This window comes from Cynoglossus semilaevis, chromosome 13, assembly GCF_000523025.1.
Source record: "Cynoglossus semilaevis isolate Cse_v1.0 chromosome 13, Cse_v1.0, whole genome shotgun sequence".
NCBI classification, from domain to species: domain Eukaryota; kingdom Metazoa; phylum Chordata; class Actinopteri; order Pleuronectiformes; family Cynoglossidae; genus Cynoglossus; species Cynoglossus semilaevis.
The window spans coordinates 5,024,705-5,038,547 of record NC_024319.1 but is presented as its reverse complement, the minus strand read 5'-3'; the positions used below and the strand labels follow the sequence as shown (position 1 = coordinate 5,038,547).

At 41.8% G+C, this 13,843-nt stretch overlaps 1 protein-coding gene and 1 long non-coding RNA gene across 2 annotated transcripts in view; one reads left to right on the top strand and one right to left on the bottom strand.

The window, feature by feature from the left end:
* Positions 1 to 13,843, bottom strand: part of LOC103388246 (uncharacterized) — a 51,054-nt gene that overhangs the window by 23,767 nt on the left and 13,444 nt on the right. The window contains exon 3 of the long non-coding RNA XR_522501.2: positions 7,505 to 7,559. This is a non-coding gene — a long non-coding RNA (uncharacterized LOC103388246). The remainder of the gene's footprint in view (positions 1 to 7,504; positions 7,560 to 13,843) is intronic.
* The window catches only part of itga10 (integrin, alpha 10), a 28,995-nt gene continuing 20,908 nt past the window's right edge, over positions 5,757 to 13,843 (top strand). Inside the window, exons 1-4 of the mRNA XM_008323153.3 lie at positions 5,757 to 5,878; positions 13,148 to 13,259; positions 13,351 to 13,460; positions 13,560 to 13,648. Coding sequence (XP_008321375.1) covers positions 5,827 to 5,878; positions 13,148 to 13,259; positions 13,351 to 13,460; positions 13,560 to 13,648 — 363 coding nt within the window. The 5' untranslated portion in view covers positions 5,757 to 5,826. The remainder of the gene's footprint in view (positions 5,879 to 13,147; positions 13,260 to 13,350; positions 13,461 to 13,559; positions 13,649 to 13,843) is intronic.

Below are 13,843 nucleotides of genomic sequence, written 5' to 3'. Positions count from 1 at the left end.
TGGATGACTGGCGCGCAGGCGGAGGAGTGGAGCACGAGTACACGTCCGCATACTTGGGCGCGTGTGACAGAGCGGGGTTGATTTGTGACCTGTTTGAAGCACTTTTCTCAGGGAGGTCAAGTGCACTTCAAGTCAGGGAGTAAAAGAGTGGGAGGCTACGAGCTCCAGGTGGGGAGGCAGCAGGGCATGCTGGGTAACAAGGGAGGCGGAATGGACTCCGGGGATGTTGGGAGTAGTTTTCTGAGGAAATTCACATTTTGTGACGGCGTCACACACTGGACCGTCCCAGTCCATAATGTTGATTTACAGTCTTTCAGGGAACTGACACACAGGAGTCACACACTCTCTACGGTGGTAAAAACGTACCAGTCTGCTGTGGCCAATACAGTCAGACCACCCAGGAACATCTGAGGTGTCTGTAAAAAGTCGTGTCACTCAGGAATAGTACCGATGATGTCATACACACACAGACACCCTGGTTTTTGTGCTTTGAGAGCACTTGACATTAATATAATAGATTATGTAGCATTTCATTCAAACGATGCTAGTTCTGTTGACAGGTTGTTGTTGTTTGACCTGTTATGTCGCCGAAAGAACACTAAAGAGTGATCAATGATCGGTTCCAACACAACAGCATTCAATATTTATCATATTTACACATTCACTTCATCAACTCCAATGACCTGAACTAACACCTGATCTTCAGTTACCTGCTATTTTGCTTTTTTGCTTTTTTCAACTTTTTCAACAACATTTTGTCACTCAGGATTGAGTTAAAAAAAACCCTGGTGAAGGCTCACACGATGTCCACGCACGCAGTAAAAGTCCCTGGAAGAAACCTGGAAGTCACGAGTGATGGTTCGGTATTTTTCTGACCAAAAACCTTTTTATTTTAATATGTGGGATGGAGGATTCTTCCAGGGGGGAAAATATGATTGAAGAGGAGTTGAACTCACACACACACTCACACACACACACACACGGGCAGCTTTAGTCAGAGCCTAATGAGGAGTGAGTGAGGTAAGGAACAGCCACGTCAAACCTGGCCGGTTGGTGTTTTTTTATTCTCTTTCTCTCCTCTCATCTGGTCTCAGGTCGTCCACTTCTTTCTACTCCTGTGTTTCTACTTCCTCTGATGAAGTTTTCCCTGATACGAAAACAGGTTATTCTGAATCCTCCCAGTCTCCTGTGTCATTTTTGTTTTTGTCCCTTTTTTTCTGTTCAAATTCCAGCATTTCTTTTCCTACCGTCCGTCACCTGCTCCTCTGTTTTCTGGCCGCTGACGTCTGAGTTTAAACTCCTGAAACCAGTATTTAAAGCTCCGTTAACATTCTCCTGTCTCGCTGAGTCACGCATTTGAGTCACACGTTCCTGCCTGACCGTGTTGGGAAGAGGACTCTAATGGGAGATGATTCACTTATTTACACACAGACAGGCTCAGACGTCTACGTCTAATCAGGAGGGGGCGCCCACAGCCTGATATCACTGCTCTGACATCATCATCTTCTTCCCTCTAATAACAACTGTACAACAACGGTTTTACAGTACACCAGAGGGAGGCTGAGTGAAGTCTTTGTGGAGACGAGGAATGCAGTAATGGCTTTGATTAGAGACGCCGAGGCTGACCTCTGGACAGGAGGAGGGCAACTCTGTCTTTGGGCGTGGAGTATTAAATATGTTCCACTTCGACCGTCAATCATCACCGAAAACATCACTGAAGCTGAAACCCAGAAACTGGCATTTAAGTCAAAGCCCTAAGTGTTGGTTGCACTGACTCACTATCGACTGTGATATAAAACTGTTTTTTTTATTTCTGCATTTTCATTTTATTGGGGCAGTTTGTGGCCTGGTAAAAATGGATGAAGCTTGAGCAATAAAGGTTGCTGGTTCAACTCCCGGCCCTGAGGGTGGTGAGTTGCACTAATACAGAGAACAACTTCCTTCAGGAGGATTAACAAAGGGTGTTACAGTGATTTGGCGTGGATTTTACGCCACATCCCCCCCACTCTCTGATTAGGTGTGATTGAACCAGCAGCCAGTAGATGGCAGACAAGAATCCTTCAAGTGTGCCAACACTGCCCTCATTAGTCGTACCGCCTCATTAAGACAACATTACAGAATCACTAATCACCTTCTATTCCCAAACTACCACTTAATATCTAAACAAGGATTCATAACGCAATCTTTTCTCATATCATGGTGTTATTTTGTATCATATCGCATTGGATCGTGTTGTGACTTATGTCATATTATATCGTATCTTATTGTATCATGGCGTGTCGTACTGTATTATGTCGTATCATATCACACTGTATCGTATTGCGTCATGTAGTATTGCATCGTATCGTATCCTATCGTATCATGTTGTATCATATCTCACAAGTGTCTTTCCTGTTCAAACCTGATATTGATATAGATTCTGTCAGTCTGTTTCAGGCAGGATTTGCTCATTCAAGGCTAACCTGTTCAATCAATTCAATTGATAATGTTGATATATTTTCATGAGGTTATGATTCGGGTTCTTTTTCTGTTCAACGTCAGTAAAAACAACATAAACCGGCCTCACTGCCACTGCAACTCTTTAGTCTCTACCACCGGTGAATTCTCTGTCGTACGATCAAAACAATGAACCTATTGTTGACTTCACTTCAGTCAAACTCTGTTCTCAGCTGTGACTGTCAACTCTTTAAACCTCCGCCCCAAACAAAAACAGACAACGCAATTCCATGACCTGGGTCCGACCCCTGCAGGAGGGATCATTAGCTGTTAAGAGGCAGTAATTTTCTATAATAATTGGGAATAAAAATGTTGGCACGGCTCCAGTCACATAACATGAGTGAAAGGTAGAGAACAGGCCCGTCGACTAACACCGGGATGTCACTACCGTCAGGTCTCCTCATCACTAAATCACAGCTAGCAGGCTGAACTGAGAGTATGTAGCACGGTGGTGCTGTGGGATCCCACCGTGCTGCATCTGTCCATCTACAAAGCCCAGCTCTGTGTCTGACACTGATGTACTGACCATCCAGCAGACAGAACATCCCACGGACGTGCCAACTAATGTAAGACGCCCAGTGGACATTCCATCAGCCGCTCACAGACAATAAAAATCACAGTTTAACAATCGTGCAGATCACAGACATTTGGGGAAAAAAAAAGAGGTCAAAAAGTTCTAAGACAGATGTTATCAGGAATGTATCCAACACCATCCACAGGTTATCATCACAAAATCAACAACTTGAAGAAACCAAAACTTAAAATACATTGCGAGAAACTGGATCTTGCTTCTTGGACAAAGAAAATACATTTTCAGACATGGACATTGCAAGGGCCACGGGCCACATCTTGCTCTCTGACTATCACCAAAAAGCTTGCGTGAAATTGTTTTTAAATTCAGTCAAAATGTGCAACTACCACATCTATTAGGCAGTGATAGGTTCATGGAATACAACTGCAAGGCTTTTATTTTGAAGGTATCTCTTCTGGTTTTTCCTACAAAACGAGAGTTGTTTTTTTTTTAAGGTAATTTTTCTGGGTTTTCTTTTCAAATATATGTCAATATTAAACTTTTGAAATGCACAACTCCACCAACAAACAATGAGTCCTATCTAAGCCTAACAACTCAGCTCTCCAATATTGTTTTATATAAACAATAATATTTTCTACATATATCATATAATAACTACACTACTGTGTTAAAAAACACAACAGACGATCAGTTTAGAAATCATATAATATCTGGGTTTGTGTGTACTGAGGCGGTACATCCGACTTGTCTTTAAATTAAACATTCGTTACTAAACCACCGCGTATAATTAAATTCAAGAGCAGAAAAGTGAAGGTGCTAATAAAAGTGAGAAGAAGGATGAGGGCATTAATGGAGTCCAATGTCAAGTCAGCAGTAACTGTGAGGTCATCTGTCCAGTAATGATCATCTTTTACTAAATGGATCCATAAATCTTCCCACAGTGACTCTGACCCTCCTACAGGTTCACTCTCTACATGCACCGCGGTCTCTGTCCCGGTGCAGGCTCCAGTCCGCCACCACGTGACGAACTGCAGGACTGCTGAACTGGATTAGTACTGCCGTGGAAAATTGATTTCAATGTAATATAAATCTGACGTCATCACAGTCACCGTCAGGAACTCAATGACAAAAGACCGCTGTAGGTTCGATAAAATAAGAGGTACAATAACTTGTCAAACAGCGACACGATGTGGTCAAACTGAATAATTGCGCTGGCGGAGTGTCTTTTTTTATGAAGTTCAGCTTAGCATTATAGGATAATACTGGTGATATAATACAGGTTTACAGTCTACACATTAAATAAATAATATAAACAAACAAATAATATAAGGTGACTTTATCCTTGCAATTTATATCGATCTCAGGTTGAACATATTTTACAAATTGCTAATTATAAATTAAATTAATTAAATTAATTGTCACACCAGACACTAATACACTAAATAATGAGTCAGATGACTAACAAGACACACTTCTTATTTACATACACAAAGTTAAATTATAATTAAAACGACGAACCAGCATGTTGCACTAACGGCTTTGTCCACAGGGTGGTGCGCAAGAGCTTTTCAAAAAAGTTCCTGGAAGGAAAGCGGTGACGTTTAATCATAAATTACAGAAGTATTTAGCTTAACTTTGTTTGTCCACTGGGTACATTTCACATATACAATAAACAATAATTAATTTTTACACCTCAATTAAATACTTGACAAGTATTTGTTTATTTCATTATATCAGGATAAGCTGTTTATACATGATACGGTGACAATGTACTCATCTGGACCAGGACTATAGGTCAATATCACCGTCTGTATTAAAGTGAGAGGGAAAAACACACAGAATAGACCAGTGGGTTTCAAACTGTGGTTCGAGTACCGGTGGTGGTACAAGGGGAAGAGAATAAAAATGTCGCATATTATTAAAATAAAGAGATAAATCTGAAAAGTTGAGAGCGTGTTTAAAAAATAAAAAAAATAAAAAAAAGAGGTGGAGGAGAGAGAGAGAGAGCGAGTGAGAGAGAGAGAGAGCGTGGTTTGAAGTTTGTCAAACAGTTGCGCCCAGGAGTCTGATGGATGGAGGACGGACACGCGCATCCAGATCCGTTAGTAGACGCGCGTGGGTCTGTTGATAAGAACGCACGAGGTGGACAACTTTTCTTTTAGGTGTAAAAAGGACTGAAAACTGTTATTGACGGGGGTTTTTTCTCCACACAAACAATGTTTCACAGCGAACCTGGAACTGTTGGTGTTTGACGAGCGGAGTTCGAGTTTTTTTGTGTGTGTGTCCGGCGGAGACGCGCTCCAGAGTCCACGGGGAGATGGTCCGCTGCTGAGGGAGGTGTTCGACATTAGTGACGCTTTCATGGCTCTCCACTGAGGCCCTTTGTTGGACCGGACAGGTGCAATGATTTTCACGGTTCTGCGTCTTGGTCAAAGAGGAGTCAATTAGTTTAGTTTTTGTTTTGTTGTTGTTTTTGAACATTCACCTCCTTTAACTTCATCACAAACTTAAAAAAAAAAAAAAAACGCGAGCTTTTTTTTTTTTTTTTTTGCATCAATCAAAGGACTTCTTGTGAAGATCCAGGCGCGTGCACAGGAGCCATGTCAGTGCAGCACCGTTTCAGTGGGATTTACGCATCTTTGCGGGACGTGAAGGTCGAGAAGCGCGTGCGTGACGTGTGCGTGTGAGCGTTAGTTTGACCACATTTCCATCACCTGAGGGGAAAAGACTTTTTTTTTTTCTTTTTTTTTAATATAAACACGAACTTCACAGAGAACTGTTTTTAATCTGCTGTGGAAATGGAGCCGTGTAAATACCTGCTGTGTCTGCAGTTCGTCCTCCTCGTTAAAGGTGAGACAAACTTTTTCTTAATTACTTCCCTAATTGACACATTTAACCCCTGTGTCGCCCCTGGCGGTCACAAAGAAAATGTTACCTCTACTTTTATGTAAATAAGTCATATAGAAATTAAGTTAAAAAAATATGGATTTTTTTTTTTTTTGGAGAAATGTGTTGGACTTAAATTGTTCCACAGAAATGATTGATGAACTATTTATGTTATTTTCTTTGAATAAGATCAAAATGACCTGCGGTTATTTTGACCCAAAAATAATATAAGAAAACTAGACAAAACTATTTTTCTTGGATCATCCAGTCAGTGTTCTTCAAACTAGTTAACCTATAACGTTAAGTCGTACCACGGCCTATGATTAACGGCTCTTCTCGGCCCAGTCGCCCCCCTCTCTCTCTTCGTGATGAGGTCATTAACCTCCATGCGCAGCTCTCGCTCTGCGGCAGACAACATGTGCGAATCATGCCGTCCACATGTGCACCAGTGGGCTTCATTCTGTGTGACAGTAAACGACGGACCATGAAGACATTCCTAACATGACTGTGTGCAGGACAGAAGAGAAAAGGGGAAAAAAACACACACATGGCAGCGCTCCCGTTCACCAGAGACATGAAAAAAAAGAATAGGAAGTTGTGCACAAATCCAAATCAACAGAGTCCCTGGTTCAAATCCAGGTCCTGTAAATCATTGGGAATGATCAGTACAGTACTTCCCTCCGGAGGTCTTCAACTACCAGACGATGTTCAGAGCCGTCTATCAGATGATATTTACATATTCCCTCTGCTAAAAAGGTAACTGGTCCATCTCCTCTTACAGCTGACACCTTCTGACCCTGGCAGCTGTGAAACACTAGCTCGTGGGTCATATCAGCCATCTCACAGACTCCCCTCCTCTAAGGTTCCCCTAATAAGGCCGCTGGGCCAGAGGGTTTTTCTCCACGAAGCGTGAACCTGGACTGGCCACACTCCCTCACTGGGACAGTGTCCGCTAACCAGAACAGAAACCAAAGAAACGGACCATTGTTGTCTACGCAATGACCGAGTGTTTGTGTAGCCGATAAGCGGCGCTAGTTGAACTGCGACCACACAGAGTGCGGCCATTAACAACAGCGAGAAATGATGTTGTGCGAAGTATGTTGATGTTGACGTTGATGTTGACGTTGATGTTGACATTGATGTCTTATCAGACCTGGAACAAACACTCAGTGTCTAAAGTCCATGCATAGATTTATACAATGACGCTTTTAGGAAAGGCGACGGATGCTGAGGTGGAGTCTGCCACCTCCGTACTTTACCTATTTACACCTTCTCTCAATAAACAGGACAAACAATATAATACAACTGACATAAATCAAGATAAAGTGCATTAGGAGATACTTAAAATAAACCCACACCACAGGACTCTTGGGTAATATTTTGGAAATCATAGACTCGTCTTTTGTCTCCTTATTGGGCTTATAATTATTTTTCATTAATATATTATTTCCAAAAAAGTTTTTATTTTTTTCCATGGACCAGTCGCGGTCCATTAACCAGGGGTTGAGAACCCCTGTTGTATATCAAATACATGTAGCTAGCCCTGAGGTTGGTGAAGACAGTTTTCAAAAGGTTGTTCACAGAACTCACCGTTTCCCGCGCTCTGACTCTTCTGTCTGGCTGTCAATCACTCAGTCTCCACCTACTGGAAGAAAAAAAAATCACATGTTACAACCATGACATGTTTGACTGAAAAAACATGACTTCAGTCCTGCACCTGCGACTATAAACACAACAGGGGTATTCTTTAATCACCCCTCCACACGAGGTGCAGCGTTAGCCTACTAGGAGTCTTTATGTGAGGGTCAGTGACCCCCAGGGGTTCCCTGGTGGTACTGCAGGCCGGGGTCATACTTTTTAGAGGTTAATTAGACTTTTTATATATATGCATGTTCAAAATGGACCAATAGGATTTGAGCCTGCGTCACTGAACCAGTCCATAGTTACAACAACAATACAATGTTTTCAGTGCAAAATAACAAGGTATGTTTACATGTGGCAGCCGCACAGTTTAACAAAAAACACTATTTTATACTTTAAATATAAAGAGAGCGTAAAGAGGGATATGGTTGATAGCGCAGCCTGGTGGTCCTCGGGTGTTCTAGCATCCCTGAGAACCAATCAGCATGGTCCATCCATATTTTATTAACAGTCTACGGTCGTACTGTTTCACATCTGTTCACGTGAACATGGACGGTGCGTTTCATCTCACACCGTGTTTTAATTTATGTTTTATAGCGTGGGTTTTTGGTGCGGGTTTCTCTGTTTTTGCCGTGAACGACTTTTCTTGCTGTTTTACAGGAACATGTATGTGAGTGTGTGTGTGTGTGTGTCGCTGTTTTACAGGAACATGTAGGTGAGTGTGTGTGTGAGTGTGTGTGTGTGTGATCATAATGGTCTTAGCAGAGCTCCCGTGATGCAGGCAGCAGACATCTCGTGTCTTTTACACTCTGTTGTGCTTTTCTAAGATGTCAAACACAGGTGTGTGTGTGTGTGTGTGTGTGTGTGTGTGACCCATCATTCATAAATTCCTGCTATTATTCTCCCAACTATCTTCTTGTGTTTTTTCACTCTTCTATCATTTGCTGACTCTCATTTCTGAACTCCCACTCTTCCTCTCCGTCCACCCCCGTTCCCCTCGAGAACGGTGACGGACATGAGAACAGAACAAGACTGAGATAATGGAGAGAAAATCTGTGAACGAGTGTGAGACGAGGTGAAGGGGGAGGAACAGGGGTGACAGCAAACACACACACACACTTGGACAACAACTCAACAGCAACACATGTCACAGGAGTTCAAAGATCTGGGATCAGAAATGATGGATCCCAAAGTTGGGGGCGAGGCCACACAAGGGGACAGATTTCTTTGGGTCCAATTAAACAATCTGAACATTAATAATCAAATGAAGTTTTTTCTATCCCTTTTCCTGCAGCCTTTAACAACATAGGTTTGGTATAAATCAGTGTTTCCGAAAAACTTTTTTTCTCAATGCCCATATTTCAAAAGTCACAAACCTTCGCGACCCAAGTCGGGGGGCGCGCAACATGTTGGAGGTCCGGGAATCTTGTGCTCGTAAACTCCAAAAAAAAAAAAAAAAATCTTGTGCCAGACCTGAGGGTCACGACCCAGTCTTTGGAAAATAATGATATAAAATGGAGAAAAAAATAGAGTGAGAAGTATCTTTAGTCTCAAACACTTCTATTACAGTAGTGGTTCCCAAAGTGGGGGGCGAGGAACATGTTGGAGGTCCGGGAATCTTGTGGGAGAGGAAGGCTAATTGCACTTACGTTTGTTATCGAAACTTTGTTTAATGAGAGTGGCAGAAATGACAGTGGAAGACAAGTTGCACTTGTTATCAAAACTTTGTTTAATGCGAGTGGCAGAAATGACAGTGGAAGACAAAGGTGTCCACGTGAGGGGGCCGTTGACAATTGTCCTCTCTGCAGGGGACGGAACGCTAACGAAAAGTTTGGGAGCGACTTTCGTTAGATCGCTGGTTTGATTCCCAGTCAGAAACTGATGGTCTCTCTGAATGGTTTTCCTCTGTGTGACCAGAATCTTCTTGAAAAAATAAATTACAGTTTGAAGAAACTGGCGTCGTGTTCCACGGATAAAAACAAAACCTAAAACTGGTGAATTACACCATAACGTCCTGCTGGTTCTGGAGTTCGTCTACGGCTTCGCCCTTCTTCGACCTCAGTCGATTTTCTGTCCATTTTTAACATTTGGTTCATGAACATAACGTCATGTTGTTTCTCCTGTAGGTACTTCAAAACAAAGTAAGAGTCAAGTTCAGTTCCTTCCCTCCTCGTGTACAGTATATTCAGTGTATACAACACACACACACACGCACACACACACAGTATGGCTGCCCGAAGCCAAACGTGTGGTTGAGAGAATCTGGACCCAGTTTGGCTTGATAAATGTTTGTCGTCAGTTGTCATGACGACGGTTGGTCAGACGGCCTGTGGTGCAGTGTCATATATAAACCCTCATGCGAAGGAAACCAGAGGAGAGGAGAAAAGACAAGCAGCGTTGCTGTGTTTGGTGAAAAGTCTGTGGGGCCGTGCGGTGGGATCCAGAATATTTATGGTTTATGAGAGAACGAGGGAGAAAGTCAGTGGCAGGGCTCCTTATCAAAGGCCTGGACGGTTTCTGGAAGGCAATTTGGAATGGTAGACGCTGGGTGATGCTACAATGAAAGATTTTACTACTCTGTGTACTTCACACAGACCAGGCCAGTAGGAAAGAGACGGCAGGAAGAATGACTTGTTGCAGCTTTTTTTTTTTTGGGGAGAAATAGATTTGAATTCCTCCTGGACGTGAAGGGGAAGATTTAGTTTTTGGTTTTTATGATTGGTTTTCGTTGCCCACGCATATTCCCATCACTGAGGTGCATGAGACATCTGTGCAGAGACAGAAAGGATGACTTAATATCAAAGTCTGCAGAGGGTTTGGACATAAAAATACTGCAGTTCTTCAAGTTTTTCTGGAGTTCTGAGTGACAGCTGGAGGAAAAATGACGACTGCTGGTGTCAATCTGTTGATGAGTCAGGTCTGAGGTGTTGAAAATGTGGGACAAAGAAAGACAAAGATGCAGCTGTGTGCCTTCAGAGACGTAGTGAAGGGAGACATGGACTGATGGTTAGGTCAAAAGAAGGAAGCAGCCAGACGACGGAGAAGAAGGAACTCCAACACTCACCGAATGCTAATTCAGTCAGCAGCGAGTGAATATTTCGTTTGGCCACAGTTGTGGCCATATGTTGGTTCAGTCATTTCTGGTAAATGCATGACTGGTCGGTTTGATCTCTGTCAAAAACAGACTTGTCAGTAAGAGAACACTGCTGTTTGTAGCATAGACATCAGTACTGGACAGATACTAGAACACAAGTTACTGCAAAACATAAAAAAAAAGTAAAAAAAGTCAAAGCAGGTTTCAGGTGAAAACATTTTGGTGCAGACTCCAAACTAAACGTATCTGATTCCCCTCTGAATCCTCCTCTGATTGGCCCGGCCAACGTACCTGTGTGTATTTGTGCGTGTGTTTGTGTAAATGCAGTATAACTTCTTCCTGTCATGTGATCATGAAGTCATGAGAATCATGAGAGCGACTGCAGCTAAATTACACGTCAAGTCAAACTCAAGTCAAACCCTCCTTCAATAAAAGCAGGACGGGGAAGTGAACGTGTCATTATCCAGTTAACGCAGTAATAATTAAAGTCCACCATTTTTTTTGACCACGTCTTGACAATTTTAATATTATTATCATAGGTCTGTCAAACAAATTTATATTTTTTATCTGATTAATTGGAGCATAGTTGATGATTCATCAAATTAATTTATGTTATATAACTCAACTGATTAATTAAGTTTGACCACGTGTTGACAGTTTTTTAAAAAATCTTATTATCATAGAGCTGATTAATTGCAGCGTAGTTTAGGATTAATCAAATTAATTTATGTTATGTTTAATGTTATATAACTCAACTGATTAATTAACATGATTGACAGCCCTAAAATAAATTAGGAAAATACTGTGAGAGGATTTTATTTTGAAGGGAGGAATTTGTTTTCCTGTGCGTGACATGTATCTTTTCTACTGTCCTCTCACCTCTCTCTCCCATTTCTCTCTCTCTCTCTCTCTCTGTGCCTGTGTGTGTATAAAGGTAGATTCGTGTGTCAGTACAGGGAGCTCACTGTACCTCATAGTTTTTATAAACCCACACCCTCCCTGCCTTACCTCTCCCTCCCTGAATGAAGTCTAAGTTTGTGTTTGGTCACCGTGTTTCACCCCCGTCAGTTTCCTCCTCTCCTCCCTCCACGTGCACTTCTGTTTGCTTATACGTTTCTAATTGAAAATGTTTTTTTCCTTCTACAAATATAGATGTTAATGTTAACTTCAAGAGAACATGATTGGTGAATACTAGTCAACAGAATACAGGGATTATGTAAAAACAGTGTAACTCGAAATTAAAAGATCTATCAATTTTAAAACAAAACAGTTTCTCTTAATAATTTCGAACTTTTCTGCAACCGTTTTTTCCATCAGAGAATTCCCTCTTTAAGGAATTCTAAGGAACGTCTTCTCCACCAGGTCACAATCTGCTTCTTTGCCTCGTCTACAAAGATGAAATAATATTTTTTTTTCAAATAAATTTTATCTTCTCCACCAGGTCACAACCTGCTTCTTTGCCTCGTCTACAAACATGTAATAATATTTTTTTTTCAAATAAATTTTCAGTTTTGCAAATATGGAAAAATCCAAACCATTGTTCATTTCTGAAGATCAAATCTAGCTTTCTGAAAAATGTCATTTCAGAACTTCTTGACTTGGGTCTGGGGCTCAGTGGGATTTGGAACGCCCTCCCAGACGGTCTGGGAACAAACCCAGCAACATGCCAATTTGTCCTTGGACACATTATTGATTTCCTCCCAAACCCAAACCACCAAACTCTGGTCCAAAACCCAGAGAAATAGCGACATTTGCAGCGTGCAGCGTGTGTTCGTGCTAACGATGGAACGTATCGTCATCCTGGACAGTAGAAGGGAATCATTAAAAATGTTTAAAAGGGTGAGGCTTTAACTCAAAGTGGAGACTATACCTCATCACTATTATATCAAAACATACGAGGAGGTCGTGTTACAAAATCTCAGCCGCATCTCAAAGGACAAAGGGCGCTCTCTGGAGGATGAAAATGTACAGAGAAGACGGAAGAGGAGTGAATGAGGTCGACTACGACTGCGACTACTACAGAGGAGGTGGATCCAGACCCCCTAGACCCCCCCCCAATCTCAGCTTCCTTCAATGTTGCCCTGAGTTCTTTTCCACAGACTCCGGGGCCACAGATCCAGCTGTGTCCCTCAGTCGACGCCAACCTCCCACGTGACTCACCCTTTACGCGCTTTGACAAAGGTGATCACAACATCTGCCGTTTGGTCAGGACATGGTCACCACTGATGACGACTCTCCAGTCTGGTGTTCAAACACTAAGAACCATAATTTTCAGTTCAGTTAGAACTGAAGAAGTCTCTTGAATTAAAGGTTAACGTTTTCTAGAAACAAAGAAAGTCTGGTTTTCAAGACTTTACTGCTTTGGATTATTATTATTATTATTATCATCACAAATCTGGTGTAAAAACATGGCCATATATAATGGTCTTCTTTATCAGTCACTATAGCAACTTAGTTTGTATATAAAAGTGTATCATTTTGTTGACTTTGTCTTCCAGAGTTGTGTCAGTGTTTCAACATCGATGACACTCATCCTCGCATCTTCACTGGTCCTGAGGACGCTCTGTTTGGCTTCTCTGTTCTGCAGCATGAGTCGAATGGAGAGAAATCGTAAGTCTGTATGAAAAAGAATGACGTGAAAGTAAAGTTTTTAAAAAAAAAAATGTCTTCAAACTAAACTTTAAACTAACTTTGTTCAAAGGATGCTGGTGGGCGCTCCGTGGGACGGGCCGCCAAACAACAGGAAAGGAGACGTGTATAAGTGCATTGTGGGAGAAGAGAAGAATTCGAGTTGCAGCAAAGTTTATCTAGGTAAGAAAAACAAAGAACTGCCTCTCACGCTCTCTCTCTGGACAATTCATCCAGTTTAGACCACAGCTTTTGATCAACTATTGTGTTCAACCGTGACAGGTGAAACTGCTCTCCAGAACGTCTCTAAAAACCTGAGGAATTCTCACCTGGGAATGACCCTGACCCCAGACTCACCTGACGGCTTTCTGGTAAGACGATTAGACACTGAGAATAAAGTATTACATTTAAAAAAAATAATGCTGTTTTTACTCTAAATAAAAGAAACACTTGTATCATTGTTGACCCAATAATCACGTTATCGTGAGTGAGAACAACGACCAGATCATCTGCCGCACAAAATACAAACTGACACAAAGGTGTGGAGTCCAGCAGTAAAGGACAGT